This window comes from Polypterus senegalus, chromosome 13 (genome assembly GCF_016835505.1).
Source record: "Polypterus senegalus isolate Bchr_013 chromosome 13, ASM1683550v1, whole genome shotgun sequence".
In the NCBI taxonomy this organism is placed as follows: domain Eukaryota; kingdom Metazoa; phylum Chordata; class Cladistia; order Polypteriformes; family Polypteridae; genus Polypterus; species Polypterus senegalus.
This window is the reverse complement of record NC_053166.1, coordinates 6,841,796-6,859,843: the sequence shown is the minus strand read 5'-3', so window position 1 is coordinate 6,859,843 and position 18,048 is coordinate 6,841,796. Positions and strand designations below refer to the sequence as shown.

The window sequence follows — 18,048 nt, the reverse complement described above, 5'->3', positions numbered from 1 at the left end:
TGCACTATTTAAGGAAACGTCACAATTCACCAAGAACAAGTGAAATCTTGATGGGACACATATAATTTTCATGCAAAGATCATCACAACTACTGCAACTGTAACAACTATTTAAAAAAAACTACTAGAACAATCAATTATTACTCTGTGTCCAAGGTGCAACTGACGCCATTGATGAAATTCAGTAATTCACCGACTGCGCCATCTGTGCTTGAACTGGCCGCACGCAGGCACACAGATGCCAACGCTGACCCTGGCAGGCCAGTCTAGTGTAGCGTCTCAATCCCGGGGACAGTGATGCCGAATCCCTAGGGGGCGCCAGTGCTCAACGGATGTACAGCACGGACTGGTCAGCTCCGGCGTGATGGCAAATTGCGTTGGGAGCCGACTGTAGCTGGTTCTAGTGGTTTAAGGATTACAAGGACTTTTAATGCGCACAACCACTCAGGCTCCACTCAGACATTACTAACTACTACTAGACATTAAAGATTTCTGTTTCGTCCACATTTTAGAAACCTTTTCAAAGACCGCAGAGTTCAGTTCCTTTGCGCAGAACCCATCCCGGGATGAACAAGGGCTGGCTCTCCAAGGACCCACTCAGTAAAGAGCCATCGCAGAGCCACCTGTGGCCCACTCTTTACCATCTGGGCAGCAGGCTGAGCGTCTCACTGATTATATTCTGACAACGACGAACACGCCAATAATTTGTTGTATGAAGAATAACAGCAGAACGCGTCGGAAGCCAAAGTCCAATCCAAGGAAAAACGCTGACCTACGTCATAGGGAAAAATTCAAACCTTGAACTCGGAAGACATTTGACTTGAAGTACACGCTAATAAAACTCGAGGCGTATCTGACATTGCGGCCCATCTTTATCCGATTGAATGCTTAATGTCTAGCAACATAAAGGTAGCCATTAATAAAAGCCACAAACCTGGCAGCCCCCATAAGAACAAAACTGGGGTTCAAAAAAGACACAAAGTTATGAGCACCGCACGGTGAGCTGGAAGTTGGAATCACCAAACGACTCCGTGATTTCCTTTCTTTCAGAGGGGACTTGAGCAGCCTTGTGGATGTCATGATACGTCACGGCAGCCTGACTTAGTTTGGCCATCTGCAGCCAGGTCTTACAAAGGTGAGTTTTGAATTGAAGTCCCAAATATTACAGAGCAATTACCGGTCATTAGCAACGTGCCAATTTCTCGACAAACAGCCGTTTTAATCCACGAAGGCTTCTTCACATACAAAGGCGGGTCTTTGGACTTTGAAAAGGGGTCCTAATCTGTGGACCACGCTGAAATCTGTGATGTACAGTCAGCCACTCGGCTCCATACATTTTAGATTTGCATTTTGGTGCTTAGCAGACACTTTTATCCCAAAGGGGGTCACCGTAATCGAGTGACATCAGTCTGGGGCCTGATCTGGAACACAAGTAGTGGGGCAGGATACAGAAGCCGATCGCCACCATGCAGCTGATCAAGAAAACCTGAGCTGAGCCTGCGTGACGGTAAAGCAGCAAGTCAAGTCAAGTCGGGGAGCCTACACTGGCACTCCACACGAAAAAACAACGGTTGGCAACCCCCCAGGGAGACACGTGGTCCAGTCCCACCCTCTATCTATAAATGACCCTCTATCTGTCGCAGCCAGGGGTTACGTGGGCGACCCCTTGGCCTGGTCCAGCCACTCGGGTCCCCAACAATGAGGATCTTATGAGCCGGATCGCCCTCGGGTAATTGCACCACATGGGCATAGTGATGTAACTGACGCCCCCTCACAATGCAGCTCATGTGCCTGAGCAACACAAAGTCACACCAGCAGCCCCCAAGGACCCTCTGAAGAGACACACATGAAGGAGCCCAGTCTTCATCTCAGGTCACTGGATAGCGTCCATGTCTCTCAAACGGGGGGCACCAGGACTTGGACCTTTGTCCTTTTCCAGATATCAGGAGCACCACACACCCCTTTCTGGTGACCTCATGACCCCCCAGGGCTCTCCCAATCCATCTACTGACTTCATAGGAAGAGTCACCAGAGTCACATGAATGTAACTGCCGAGGTAAGTAACCCTCTCGATGACGAGGTCGACACTCTCTCTGCAGACAGACACACTGCTGATGGCCGTGCCCAGGAGGTCATTAAAGGCCTGGCTCTTTGGTTTTTATCAGGACCCTCACCAGACTCCTCACTCAGCCTCTCGAGCGCCCCGATCAGAGCCTCCATTGACTCCGTGAAGATCACAGCATCGTCAGCAAAGTCAAGATCAGTGAATCTTTCTTCACCAACAGATGCCACACAGCCGCTGGTAGTGCCGCTGCCTCGCTGCCCGGGTCCTCCCTGCGTGGAGTTTGCATGTCCTCCCCGTGTCTGCGTGGCTTTCCTCCCACAGTCTAAAGACATGCAGGTCAGGTGCATTGGCGAATCTAAATTGTCCCTGGTGTGTGTGTGTGTGTGTGTGTGTGCCCGCTAGTGGACTGGCGCCCTGCCTGGGGCTTGTTTCCTGCCTTGCGCCCTGTGTTGGCTCCAACAGACCCCGTGACCCTGTAATTAGGATATAGCAGGCTGGATAACGGATGGATGGATGGATATTTTGCCATTTATTTGTATTAGGACAAAAATAACATAAAATCAAATCGGCGCTGTCAATATGCAATATGCAATATGTGATGCGGATTTTGACCATTTGTGTCAAACGGTTGGAGATCGAGCGGTCATTTAGATGTATACTTGCATCTGGTTAATTTCTTTTTTGAGGATATTAGCACATATGGTCATACATGTTTGTTGCTGGGTATAACTTAATAAAGTGTATTTAAATAAAAAAGTCTTCATGATTATTGTATTTTATTCAAGAACGCTATAATAGCCTAATATCTATCTATCTATCCATCTATCTATTATATAGTTCCTTTCATATCTATCTATCTATCTATCTATTATATAGTGCCTCTCATATCTATCTATCTATCTATTATATAGTGCCTTTCATATCTATCTATCTATCTATTATATAGTGCCTCTCATATCTATCTATCTATCTATTATATAGTGCCTTTCACATCTATCTATCTATCTATCTATTATATAGTGCCTTTCATATCTATCTATCTATCTATCTATAAGGCATGCAAAACTGAAAAAAAGTAAACTCATGGATCATTTATTTTCACTCCTTAAAAAATACAAAATGAATTGAACTTGATCTAGTTCAAAACTAAAATGGTGAACTACGAAGGTGAACTTATTCATTTTAATCTGTGCAAACTGAACTTTGAGCGAGTTCTTTTGAGCAGTGGCGTAGCTAGGGGCAGGCGGAGGGGGCAGTCCGCCCCGGGTGGCACATTTCTGGGGTCGGCATGATTGGCCAAGAGGCTCAGTACAATTTGAGTGTAAGCAGCAGGTTTTGGAAAAATATCACTCATGAATGAAAAAAGTACAATTCTCTGAAGTTATCCAGAAATGCTTCAAAAATAATTTTCAGACTGTCCTACCGTGATGGCATCACACACAGCAGTTGAAAATTATGAGGCAATATCAAAAATAAACAGAAACATTGCACCAATAATAATTTCTAGGAAGGAAAACAACTAATTTATAATTTCGTTTCGTTATCAATCCGAATTGAGCAGAAAACATCCCCACCTATCACTTGTACACTCCACTGGATCTGGTTTTCGTAGCGTAATTATATTAAACTAATAATTTGAGCACGGCTCATCAGTGCCATCCATCCATTATCCAGGGTCACGGGGGTCTGCTGGAGCCAATCCCAGCCAACACAGGGTGCAAGGGAGGAAACAAACCCCGGGCAGGGCGCCAGCCCACCGCAGGCTCATCGGTGCAGCGTCTATACTATTATATTCTTGTTGGTGCCTATAAACGATTATATGTAAAAAATGATTGCGCTTTCTCTATATATTAATAAATCTATGCAAAATGTATCATAAAATTTCCCTATACGTCATTTTAATTTTCTATTTAAATAGGTTCACACAGTCAGATATGTTGGAGGGCGGCAGATTGAAGCACCGGGGCGGCCCGAACTCGAGCTACGCCACTGCTTGTGAGGTGTGAACTGGCACATCACTGCCGCGATATAAACGGTGCCCTAGCGCCGCCCGTTGTCTGGGTCACGGGGACTCCTCCAAAATAACAAAAATAATTTGCCTTCCTCCTGTCTACCCTTTGCCTGCTATTTAACTATTCACCCCTTCTTAACCTGATGCTGTATTCCTTTCGCTCCAGCAACAACTACCACTTCCAACCACCCCATCCCCTTTACTCCACGCACCGTTAATTTATTCTGATCCCTGTCACTCAGCTCTCTCTCTCTCTCTCTCTGCGGAGGTGCCCTGAACCCTTATAAAGTGTGTCCCCCAAAGACCCGACCCCACCCCACCACTTCTTCTACTTCCTACAGCCCATGCGGTGGCAACACACTTGACAGTATCGTATGTTTGTGTGTGTGTGTGTGTGTTTCTGCCTAACGTATTTCTTGCCTAATTTTGCAGTCCATCTTTATTTGTTTAAAACTCTCCATTTGTCCCTAATTTCTATTTTTGTTTATTTATTTTTATTTTATTTTAAGAGATCCTGTATTTGACACAGACCGAAGATCGTTTCTCATGTCATCGGCAGAGCAGCGCGCAAGCCGTTGTAGAAAGTGCGCGTTGGAAAATCCGCCATTCAGCGCATCACCAAAATCACCCATCCATCCATTATCCAACCCGCTATATCCTAACTACAGGGTCACGGGGTCTGCTGGAGCCAATCCCAGCCAAGACAGGGTGCAAGGCAGGAAACAATCCCCGGGCAGGGCGCCAGCCCACCGCAGCCAATCATATCATTTCTAATTAAAACAGGGACCATCAAACGCATATTCTGGCGCGGGGCTTACGAACTGGAGACCGCGCAAGCGCGAGATCAAGGCTCGTAGTACTGCGGCGGTCACGCGCTTAATCCGTCGGCTACACGCGCTTGCGCTCGTTTAACAAAGTCGGTTCTGGAAACAAAAGGGAGAAACATGTTTGGTTTCGTCAACAACAAACTGATATACCAGACCTGTGCATGTTGAGTTTTGTTTCCTATGGAGGACGCAGAGGAAATAAAGAACTAAGGGTAAACGTGGCAGAGGGGCGAGGACTCGAAGCAGACGCAATGTGTGAAGGCGAAAGGCTCCTCATGTATCCTCAATAAAAGGCGATCTGATTGGCTGAATTAAACTTTCTAATTCCGTTGAGTTTTCTTATGTGCAGGCGGCTGGCCGGGGATAGAACTGTGACAATGCAGTACACCTCAAGTCAAGCTGCGGTTTAAACACACAAGTAATAAAGTGCCTTATTATATGGGGTGCAGGCTTCCAAGGCTGCATTGGTTTGGCTTTAGAGTTGTCGTGTGTTATGAGCAGTGGAAATACGTTTGCATCCAGAATTGGAAAACCACGACACACCCAGTCCCCGCTCCTTAATAAAATATGGAATCGGGAGTTTCTTTCAGTATGGAGGCGTTCAGCCATTAAGTTTAGTAACGTTAGGCAGCAGATCCGCCACTTCACTGAACGAGGCGCCACTACCAGGAAAGTGCAGAACTGAAAGAATAAAATGTGTAGAATTACAACAACTCGGCGAGAATGTGGATACTATCACGTTATCAGAATCGTACCTTACGCATCATTACGCCTTTTGCTTAACTCCTGGAAAAGTTCACAGATAAAACAGAAAAGCCGATGAGATCACCAGTCGCTAAATCCTTGATAAACTTGATACTTGCCATCTCTCAAGTTATGTGCGTATCTTACAACGACGTTAAATATCCGTGCGTCACCAAACGGGTTTTATCTCGTCTGATGTTTGACAATCTTCGTAACGAAGTAAAGTAAGAGCATAATATGCCAGATACAACCAACAATATGGAAAACTGAACAGCAGGCCTGCACGACAGCGGCAAAGATACTAATGGAGCACTTAGAAGGAGGACAGCATGGAAGAAACTCGCAGGATCGTTCATTGCGCGCTTTATTAGCGTATCATTTAAAACAATGGTTCTCAAACTGTGGGGCGGAGCTTCCTAGGGGGCGCGAAGTAACAAAAAGGGGGGCGCGAAGATGTGAAAAAAGAAAACAAGAATCAAAAATATGAAAAATCCATCTATTGAAACCAAAACAAATGAACTTAAACTACATTCTGATACTAGAAAAATACATTTAGAGTTAGGTAAATGGCGATAAAAGTTAAGTAGGTATAATAAAACATGCATCTATGATATATCATTAATTTAAAAGAAGAACAAATTGGTATTAGTGGGCTCCTTTCAAAAACATGTTAAGGGGGCGCGATTAAAACTGTTATGAAAACTCGGGTCGCAGATACTTGAATGTTGAGAAACGCTGGTTTATAACAAGAATGAATAGCACTTAATGCAGGAGGCGATCCTTGTTGCATTTCACTATGCAGTAGGCCAGTCTGAATCGATCAATATTAAATATGTCATGACTTAACTGAATAAAATATAATCGATCCCTTACCGCGTTGTAATTCAATCCAAGTAGAAGAGATGCTAAATACTTGTACTTATGTGTTATGACTTACGTTTTCTGTAACCGTTCTAATGCTAATAATAATAATAGAAATTTTAAAAAAAGAATATACAGGATATCAATCCGTCTGTCCATTTTCTAAACTCACTTATCCTGAGCAGGGTCACAGGGGAGATTGACCCTATCCCAGTAAGAAATGGGCGCAAGGCAGGAACAATCCCTGGACTACAGGATACCAATGCATCAGAGGGTGAACACACTCATCAAAATCGGGACACACATACACACACAGACAGACATATATATTTATATACTAGGGGCTCCGCCCCCTGCTGGCTTCGCTCGCCAACCCCCAGGTTTGCTTAACTGGATATACAATTTAAAGATATTATTATTTTCATTTCATTCATTTTCATTCATTTTTTATTTATTGATATTTCCAATAATAAAGGTGCAGCCCCACCCCGGGCTGCTTGTGCCGTGCTGCGTGATCTGCGCTGCACGTTGCTCATTTAAAAGCCTGTACAGCAGCTGTCCTTTTATCTCACTTCCTTGTCTTGCGGGAAGTTAAAGTGTCTTCGAGAAATTGTTTGTAAATTAGGGGGTGACGTGCAAGTAGTCTCGCGGGACTTCAAAGTGTCTACCGAGGAGATCACATCTTGACCCAAGATTTTTTTATTATAATAGAGAGATATGGGCGGTATGGTGGTGCAGTGAGTAGCGCTGCTGCCTCGCAGTTAGGAGACCCGGGTTCGCTTCCAGGGTCCTCCCTGCATGGAGTTTTGCATGTTCTCCCCATGTCTGCGTGGGTTTCCGCTGGGTACTCCAGTTTCCTCCCACAGTCCAAAGACATGCAGGTTAGGTGCATCCTGAATTGTCCCTGGTGTGTGTGTGTGTGTGTGTGTGGGTCTTGCCCAGGGTTTGTTTCCTGCCTTGCGCACTGTGTTGGCTGGGATTGGCTCCAGCAGATCCCTGTGACCCTGTAGTTAGGATATAGCAGGTTGGATAATGGATGGATGCAGAGAGAGATATACACTATACAGTATGTATAGATGTGGTCGCTGTCCGTGGTCCTGAAAACAGCCCAGTCGCGCTAATAGCGTTGATTGCTGTCCGCGGTTCTGAATTATCCTGCGCACTCTTTTCTGAACTTTCTCACGCGCTGCTCTGTACTTTGTATTCTAACAAGGAGACCAAAACTTCACACAGTACTCCAGATGAGATCTATGAGTTTGCTGTATAAATTAAGTATAACCTCCCTTTACTTGTACTCCACAAATCTGGTGCAATGTAATCTGTATGTGTAAAATTCTATTTATTTGTTAATCTGTTTATTTTAGATATCATGTACAATAAGTGTTGATAACTGCTGATTCACAGGCCTCAGCCACGACTCTCAGTCTCATTCAGTAGACTCACTGAAAGAGTTTCCTATTCTAATCATTCAACTGTAAGCCCTGTTATCCTACAGCCATTCCATGATCCCACATTTTAACAAGGGATGGGATCCCAATAAAACCTCAATGATCTTGAGAACATTTTCAGGATCTGACTTTTCTGATTAAGACCCTAACGTCTTGTGGCTGCAATCTTTGAAATGATTAAAGCAGCTTAAGGTTTGATCAGTAATGAGTGTCTATAGAAATTGAGGCGCTGATCCACTTCACAAGTAAGGCTACACTGGCAAGAAGTTGTACTCTTTTCAGGTAAATCATTTGTACATCTTCAAAGACAGTGAGGAAACACGATCCACAAAAAGTTACTCATCCAAAATAAATGAACAAACCAAATCCTTTAGGTGTTCATAGGCCCATTGTTTAGTTTGAAGGAGCCCTTGGATATGTCGGTCTGCATGGTGGACATGCCGATGTTCTCGTACTCCTCCTGCTCAGAGCTACACTTGCAGTTGAGCACCATCATGTTGAGGTCCTTCTGAAAGTTTTTATTGAGGAAGCCATAAAAGACTGGGTTGATGCAGGTGGACACCATGGCCACCAGGTGACAGAGGGTGAAGACCAAGTTGTGGTGGCAGTTGAGGAGAGCCTCATGGTTCCAGTCGAAAATGATGTTGAAGATGTTGAGTGGAAGCCAGCAGACCGCGAAGGCCACCACAATGGAAATAAGCATCATGTTGATGCGCTTGCTCTCACTCAATCTCGTCTCATTCTCCCGCAGCCGGTCCACCATCCCGCTCCTCCGCCTCAAGCACACAAAGATTTTCAGGTAGCACAAGCAGATGAAACACAAGGGAGCAAAGTACTGAACGACCAGCAGGCAGGTGGTGAAGCCCAAGCGGTCCCCTTCTGAAGGCCAGGAGTCCGTGCAGGCGTACTTGTCCCCGTAGAAGGTTGAGTGGGTGGAGAGGTTCTTAAAAGGCTCATCGGTCAGGTGGTGATAAATGAGGAATGGAATGGACAGAGCCACCGAGACAAGCCAAATCAGAGCGATGCCCCAGTAGGCATGGGATATGTTGGGTTTCCAGCCCCTGGGGTTGACAATCAGCTGGTATCGCTCAACAGCAATGAGGACCAATGAGAAGATGGACACCGACACGGACAAGCACTGGACGAAGGAGCTGACTTTGCACATGGTTTCTCCAAAGATCCAGTGGTCCATCAGCGTGTAGACCACAGTAAAAGGAATGCACATCAGGCAGATGAGCACGTCAGACAGCGAAAGGTTAGCAATGAGAATGTTGGTCACGTTGTGCGTTTCCTTCTGCCGGTTGATGATGATGACCAGGCACATGTTTCCAAAGAGGCCCACCATGGTCACCACGCTGTAAGCCACCACCAAAACAGACAGAATGTAGATAGAAGGCTGGCAGTCGTAGTCTGAGAAGTGTGGCCTGGTGTTACTGCTGCCATTCAAAGGTGTCCTTTCACTTTGGTTGAAGAAGCTGCCATTGTCATCATGCGTGAGGTCAGCCATGCCTCACATCATCAATGGACATTGAACACTGGTGTTGTTCGGATACAGAGAGGAACAGAGAATGGAGTACTGGTGAGATGATTACCTGGAGTAATTGGTGGCCTTGTGCTTGCCCCTGATAAGTGGGTATCCGGATTTCATCTTGTCTGCTACTTTCATGCTGTCCTCTGGGTCACCTGTAGGTAAGGACACAACAAAAATAGAAGCGGTCAATGGCTGGTCTGTTAGAGCAGCTCTTTATTATCATGATATTTCCATCTACTTACCTTTGTGGTGGACGGCCGGCTGCTCAACCTGGCCAGGATGCCCAAAGAGGAGAGGGATTGGGGGAAGGAAGCTACTGTGGGACAGATGGTGATTTCCCTGCAGCATTCCCGCAGGGCACCATGGAGTCTGGAGTTTGGCTTCTCATCCCTGCTGGGTACCGTGGGTGATGCCGGGAGACACTGCAGGGGGAACTGGGGACTCGAATTTTTATTTGGCCTTTATGTACCATTGAGTCAGAGGGTCAGTCAGATGTCAAAGTACTTCCGGGCTGACAGAAACCTCAACTTCTCCATCTGACCTGGAAGTGCGGGAAAGTCACATGGGTGGACAGAAGAACCAAAGCACTTCCAGGTCAGACACTATATAAAGGACGGTTGGAGACCCAGCAAGTGAGCCAGAGTCGGGAGGAGTAGGACAGAGCTTGCTGGGAGGTGTGGAGGAGAGATTGTGTGTTGAAATTGCATTTTTTTTATTATTGGTGTTGCCTGTGTATGGTGGTGGAAGGCACTACTGCAAGAAAAAGAAGATGAATTATTCTTCGTGAATTTACCCGGTGTTCAGTGTGTCTATCTGTTGGGTTGAACGGGACAACAGAGACCCCTAGCATCCTACACCCTTTTACCTGTTTAATTGAGGGATAAGTGTACTCATCAGGTTCGTTACCAGGTTGGTCAACTGTTGCACCGTAACATTAACACACACATATAGAGACTGTCACACAGGTACGCTCGGGGAGCGGCTGACGGGCTCAACGACGCATGATGACACAAAGAAAGTGGGTTTAATACAGGGCATTAATCTCTCTCTCTCTCTCTCTCTCTCTCATTCAACAAAAGAATAAATGCAAAGTCTTGAAGACTGGCAGACAATTCCACGCACACAGTAACAAAGCCATTACTTCCGACCATGCTGATTCATGCGCTTAATGATCGCTGTCCGTGGTCCTGAAATCAGGCCACTCGCACTTTCTCTCCGTTGCTGTTCTACGGTTCTTATTCACTGCGCGCTGTCCGTGGTCCTGAATCACTGGAGTCGCTCTTCTCTGGAGTTTCTCTACGGATCCTTCAGTTTTATAGCTTTGATTGCTGTCCGTGGTTCTGAATTAGCCTGCGCACTCTTTTCTGATCTTTCTCACGCGCTGCTCTGTGCTTTTTATTCTAACATGGAGATCAAAACTTCACACAGTACTCCAGATGAGATCTATGAGTTTGTTATATAACTTAAGTATAACCTCCCTTTACTTGTACTCCACAAATCTGGCGCAGTGTAATCTGTGCGTGTAAAATTCTATGTATTTATCCATCCATCCATCCATTATCCAATCCGCTATATCCCAACTATAGGGTCACGGGGTCTGCTGGAGCCAATCCCAGCCAACACAGGGCGCAGGGCAGGAAACAAACCCCAGGCAGGGTGCCAGCTCACCGCAGGGCGCATACAATTATTCAACTTAAAATTATATTTCAAGCACATCTGTCTCGCTTAAAATTGTCCAAAATGTTTCCAGGGTGAGAGACAACATGCGAATGCTGCAATCAAGTTCCAGCTTCACTGGGTCACATGTTTTGGGCCTGCACCAAATTAACATCATTCTGGACCAAACTTTTTAAATGTCTTTCAGACGGCCTTGGTGTCACAATCCCTCCTAACCCACTAACAGCTGTGGGGATTAAAGTGGAGAAGGACAAACAAACTGTGATGGCCTTTACTACACTGTTGGCACATAGGCTTGTCTTGCTCAACTGGAAGAATCCTAACTCTCCACTTTTAAGTCCGTGGGTAACTGATGTTATTTACTATTTGAAACTGGAAACAATCTCATTCTCACTTAGAGGATCTGTGCAGAACTTCTTCAAAACCTGGCAGCAGCTGATCAATAACATGTTAGAATAAGCTCTTAAAGCACTGAGGAAGCAGATTCTCTTCCTATTCTATTTCTTTCTTTGTCTTCTCCATTCATCAGAGGTTGGGCATCAAGTTAAAAGAAGTGGCAGTTCAGGGTGATGTTTTTAGATGGGTGCAGAATTGGCTCAGACACAGGAAGCGGAGGGTGATGGTGCGAGGAACCTCATCAGAACTGGCCGATGTTAAGAGTGGTGACCAGCAGGGGGCAGTGCTAGGGCTGCTGCTATTTTTAATATATAAAAATGATTTAGATAGGAATATAAGGAACAAGCTGGTTAAGTTTGAAGATGATACCAAGATAGGTGGATTAGCAGATAATTTGGGAATCCGTTATATCATTACAGAAGGACTTGGATAGCAGACAGGCTTGGGCAGATTTGTGGCAGATGAAATTTAGTGTCAGTAAATGTAAAGAATTACACATAGGAAGTAAAAATAATAGGTTTGAATACACAATGGACGGTCAGAAAATTGAGAGTCCACCTTATGAGAAGGATTTAGGAGTCACAGTGGACTCCAAGCTATCAACTTCCCAACAGTGTTCAGAATCCATTAAGAAGGCTAACAGACTGTCAGGTTATATAGCGCCTTGATGTGTGGAGTACAAGTCACAGGAGGTTCTGCTCAACCTTTATAACACACTGGTGAGGCCTCATCTGGAGTCCTGTGTGCAGTTTTGGTCTCCGGGCTACAAAAAGGACATAACAGTACAAGAGAAGGTCCAGAGAAGAGCGACTAGGCTGATTAGAGGACTACAACAGTTGAGTTATGAGGGAAGATTAAAAGAGTTGAGCCTTCACAGATGATGAAGAGGAGACCTGACTGAAGTGTTTAAAATGATGAAGGGAATTAGTCCAGTGGATCAAGACTTGTATTTTAAAATGAGTTCAGGAACACGGGGACACAGTTGGAAACTTATTAAGGGTAAATTTTGCACAAACATTAGGAAGTTTTTCTTTACACAAAGAACGACAGACACTTGGAATAAGCGACCAAGTAGTGTGGTGGACAGTAAGACGTTAGGGACTTTCAAAACTCGACTTGATGTTTTTTTGGAGGAAACAAGTGGATAGGACTGGCGAGCTTTGTTGGGCTGAATGGCCTGCTCTCGTCCAGAGTGTTCTAATGTTCATCAATATTCACTTATCCATCCATCCATCCATTATCCAACCTGCTATATCCTAACTACAGGGTCATAGGGGTCTGCTGGAGCCAATCCCAGCCAGCACAGGGCGCAAGGCAGGAAAGAAACCCTGGGCAGGGCATACACACACACACACACACACCATCCATCTATCCATTTTCCAACCCGCTGAATTCAAACACTGGGTCACGGGGGTCTGCTGGAGCCAATCGCAGCCAACACAGGGCACAAGGCAGGAACCAATCCTGAGCAGGGTGCCAATCCACCGCAGGACACACACAAACACACCCACACACCAAGCACACATTAGGGACAATTTAGGATCACCAATACACCTGACCTGCATGTCTTTGGACTGTGGGAGGAAACCCACGCAGACACGGGGAGAACATGCAAACTCCACACAGGGAGGACCCAGGAAACGAACCCAGGTTGTCGAACTGCAAGGCAGCAGTGCTACCCACTGCGCCACCATGCCGCCTATTCACTTATTAATTTATCTATTTTCTTATTTTTCTAGGTTTAACTTTTTTTCTGCTGCCCATGCTCTCTTTGTCTGGGGTGGAGGTTGATTTGTTTTCAATCCTATTCTTGTAAAATGGATGTATTTGTATGGAATGTTGTGTGATTTCAATAAAATCATCCATCCATCCATTTTCTAACCCGCTGAATCCGAACACAGGGTCACGGGGTCTGCTGGAGCCAATCGCAGCCAACACAGGGCACAAGGCAGGAACCAATCCAGGGCAGGGTGCCAACCCACCGCAGCCAATAAAATGAAAAAAAAAACTAACAAAAAAGTTATCCCTTAAACTGCCACATACTTGGGGGGTTAATGCAACCTCGGATGCCAAATACTTTTTTTGATGCAATTTCTAAGGAAATGTCACAATTCACCACGGAGTGACATTTTAATGGAACACGTATTCTTTTCATCCAAAGAGCATCACAATTACTGCAACACTGATCATATTACACACTGCCAAAGAACTGTAAAAACTACTGCGACAATCTGTTATGATATGTACAAGGGGGGCAACTGACGCCATTGATGAAATTCAGCAAATCACCGAGCCAACTGCGCTTGAACTGCCTGCACACAGAGAGGCCAACGCTGACACTGGCAGGCTACTCTAGTGCAGCGGCTCAATCCCAGGGACAGTGAGGCTGCAGTGCTGTAGGGGGCGCCAGTGCTGCTCGACGAATGTATGGCACGGACTGAGCAGATGTGTCTGTGGCTCTCTGGGTAAAGAAAAACGTTTTCATGTTTGTGTCAAGTTTCCAACTGTGTCCCCGTGTTCTTGATGAACTCATTTTAAAGTCACCGTCTCGATTCCCTTCATCATATTGAACACTTCAGTCAGGTCTCCTCTTAATCTTCTTTTCCTTAAACTATAAAGGCTCAGCTCTTTCAATCTTTCCTCACTCGCAATTCAACTCCTGTAGCCCTGAATCATCCTAGTCGCTCCTCTCTGGACCTTCTCTTGTGCTGCTATGTCCTTATGAAGACCACAACTGCACCCAGGACTCCAGATGAGGCCTCACCAGTGTGTTATAAAGCCTGAGCAGAACTTCCCGTGACTTGGACTCCACACATCAAGGCGCTATATAACCCGATAGTCATCTACAAGGGGTTAACAAAACCAATCACTGATTACGCCTACCAACTCCTGCTCTTGTGCTCCACGATTTGTGAAGTCATCCCACTTAATATTCCCCGCATATGACTTGAATGGCCCCCTGTAAACTTACCTTTTTTAATATTATGTGTGTTGAAATGACTGTCTGCCTCGGGCTGTGAAGTTCTAATGAAATCCTAAAAGTGACGTGAAACCTGAAGTGGATTTCTAAAGCCACCCAACAGGGATACTCTGCTCCAGGATTTGTATTCGTTTGTAATTTTTCACAGATGTTCTCTACATAAGACAATGCAACAAACTTATTATCTGTTTTAAGAGACGGCCGACAACTCAGCTCAGGTGGGACGTCCCGAGAATGGGAGCAACTTTTGGACACCTTCCTCGCCCAAGATGCTAGATGGCACCTTCCCTAGAGTGTAGTGGTGCCCCAGATTCCAACAGGGCATCCTGGGACTTGGAGTTCAGGATCTCCGCCCTGTTGGGTGCCACCAGGGGGTGCTGTGGAAGGACCGGTGTGGGGAGTCATGCTTCCCTTATAGTAGGAAGTGCTGCCAGGCTGATTAAAGAACTTGAATTCTCCATTTGACCCAGAAGTGCTGGCAAGTCACGTGGGAGGAAGAGCGGAAGCACTTCCAGGTCAAGGACTATATAAAGGACTGTTGGGAAACCCAGCAAGAGAGCCGGAGTCGGGAGGAGGGGGCCAACGCTTGCTGGGGGGTGTGGAGGAGAAAGAAAGACATTTGATTACTTGCCTGTTTATTCTGCTTAGGGGAAGAAGAAAAAGAATTGAAATACATCTTGGTGCTTTGTCCTGGTGTCCTGCGTGTCCGTCTGATGGGTTTAAAGGGACAACAGTGCCACCTAGTGTTCACACTGCCATGAATCAATTGATGAACTGTGGCCAGTTGACAATGGCAGAGATTAAAACTGGCAAAAATAAAGCCCGAGTACTGAAAGGCTGCGGTAAACTGGTTGCCCACCCGCTCCTGAGTTTTCTATGGCGGAGTCTGTGCTGGCTGCCCAATCCCATCATCCTTTGGAGCAAAATATTAGCCCAGCGCTTCACCGAAACCATCTGCTTTGGTAAACTCCAACTGCTCCAATGTCACGGCGTATTCCATCGAGCCGTCAGCTACGTCAGAGTTGCCGCTGACACCACAAACCCTTACGTAGGTTTTATTTTTCGACTGATGATGGCGACGACAACCTCAGGTTTTGCTGCCTGATCACGTCGAGCTTAAATTTTGTGTGAACGATTTCTGTACAATCTAATAAAACACCAGAAAACCTGCAATATGAGAATAACATTTAAAGAAAAAAAGTTACCATAAAGAATTTTTATTGCAGTGAACTAGGAAGTTAAAAGAAACAAACAAAAAAGGGGAATACGCGTCACCACACACGTGCGCCTGGGGGTAATTCCACCCCGAGCCGACAGGTGGCGCTGTTGCCATTTTAAATGGGGAATCTGCCTGTTAATCACTCGCACTGTTAATCTTTAGCCCTTTGTGGATCATAAAGGGAAGCCCCTACACTCACAGGGATTGAAAAGGTCTGAGTGGGTCAGAAGGGGAGAAAATCGTGGAAACAGAGAGAGGCAGGAAGACGAGGTGCTGGAGGACAGCAAGAAAGCAGGAGGAGACAGGAGGGAATGGCGTCCCAGAGAGGGATCGAATCCTGCTCATCGTTTTAGAGCAGGGGTGGTCGTGGATTCTGGGGGTCCCGTGGTGCCTGATGGAGTTGAGGGTCTTTTACGGGCACTGACAGAGGTGGCTGGCACACAAGGGCTGGAATGAGGGTGGGATTCGGCCAAAGGAGGTGAGAGAGAGAGAAAGGGAGAAGCACTGGAGAGGAGACGGGAGAAGTGCTTTCCGACTCCCATTGTAGTCCTGGTTACCCATTAAGGTGCTCACAAAAATGAAAGGCACACTTTGAAACCTCATCAGATGTCAATGAGAAAAAACAACTCCTGCTGACTCTCTCTACTGGTATGGACTGATGTGGTGATGTGTGAGGAACGAAAGGATGGAAATGAAAATAATCAACCGACAGAGGGACTCCCCAAAAATCAAAGGGAAAAAGGCGAGTCCATTTGGCCGAAATGTCATTGCAGCAACTCCAAATCGTACTCAGTAGTGTATGAAATGCCTGACGACGACCTAATGAGACAACAGATGGTGTCCTGGGGGATCTCCTCCCAGATCTGAACCAGGGCATCACTGAGCTCCTCGACAGGCTGGAGCGGATGGTCATGGTGACCATTTTCATTTTGCTTATTTGGAAATCTAATGTCACGTATCGTAGGTGACGCCCATGAGACTGGAGGACCAAGGGTGGCCGGGGGATTTTGGGAACAGGGCATTATCTCCTCCAGAGCGCTAGATGGCAGGTCCCCCTAGGGTTGCAGCGCTGCTTCAGATTGGCAACATTGGACATGGAGTTCTTCAACTCAGCCCTGTTGGGTTTCCATGGGTGCCACCAGGGGGTGCTGCAGGGACCACATGTGCGGAAGACCAGAAGTAAGAGAAAAGGAGCTGCCAGCCTCACGTAGATGAGCCAGAATCGGGGTGAGGTGGACAACCCTGATTGCATGGAGGAGTGGAAGAGGCGGTGAGAGACGACAAAGAGTTGCTTTATTGTGTGATGCAGGCAGAGCTTATTGAAGATAAACGGCTCAAAAAAATTAAAGGAACGTTTTGAAAACACATCAGATCTCAATGGGAATACAAATCCTGCTGGCTCTCTCTACTGGTATGGACTGAGATGGTGATGTGTGAGGAACGAAAGGATGGAAATGAAAATGATCAACGAACAGAGAGACACACCGAAAATCAAAGGGAACAAAATGATGCGGCAGGCAGGCAGGCAGGCAGGCGAGTCCATTTGGCTGAAATTTCGGACTCCAAATTGTATGCCCCCCATGCCTGATAATGTCCTAATGTGGTGACAGATGGTGTCCTGGGGGATCTCCTCCCAGATCTGGGCAAGGGCATCGCTAGGCTCCTGGACAGGCTGAGGCATCAGAAGGACCAAAACATAATGTCCCACCCAGAGGTGATTGAGGGCAGGTAAGTGAGCGCGGTGGGGTGGTGAGGGGGGCAGTCAATGGTATCAACTCCTTCATCCTCTCACCACATGAGGCCGGGCATTGTCGTGCACCAGGAGGAAGCAGCGTAGGGTCTGCCAATGGGTCCAAGGATTTGATCCCGAAACCTAATGGCAGTCAAGGTGCTGTCGTCTACCCTGTAGAGGTCTGTGTGCCCCTCCATGGATATGCCCAGATATACCATCACTGACAGACCACCAAACAGGTGCTGAATGATGTCACAGGCAGCATAACGATCTCCACGGCTTCTCCAGACATTTTCACGTCTGTCACATGTGCTCAGGGTGAACCTGCTCTCATCTGTGAAAAGCACAGGGCGCCTGCCAGTGGTGGACATGCCAATTCTGCTATTCTATGTGCCAATCGAGCTCCACAGTGCCCACTAGAGGCCACCCTCATGAAGTCTGTTTCTGATTGTTTGGTCAGAGACATTCACACCTGTGGCCTGCCTGCCCGCTGGAGGTCATTTTGTAGGCTCTGCCAGTGCTCATCCCGCTCCTCCTTGCCCAAAGGAGCAGAAGGCG

General features: G+C 46.4%; 1 protein-coding gene across 1 annotated transcript in view; it reads right to left on the bottom strand.

Moving 5' to 3' along the window:
* Positions 1–7,532: 7,532 nt before the first annotated feature.
* Positions 7,533–18,048, bottom strand: part of LOC120542462 (neuropeptide Y receptor type 6-like) — a 35,976-nt gene continuing 25,460 nt past the window's right edge. The window contains exon 2 of the mRNA XM_039774959.1: positions 7,533–9,638. Within this exon, the coding sequence (XP_039630893.1) occupies positions 8,326–9,462 (1,137 nt within the window). The 5' untranslated portion in view covers positions 9,463–9,638 and the 3' untranslated portion in view covers positions 7,533–8,325. The remainder of the gene's footprint in view (positions 9,639–18,048) is intronic.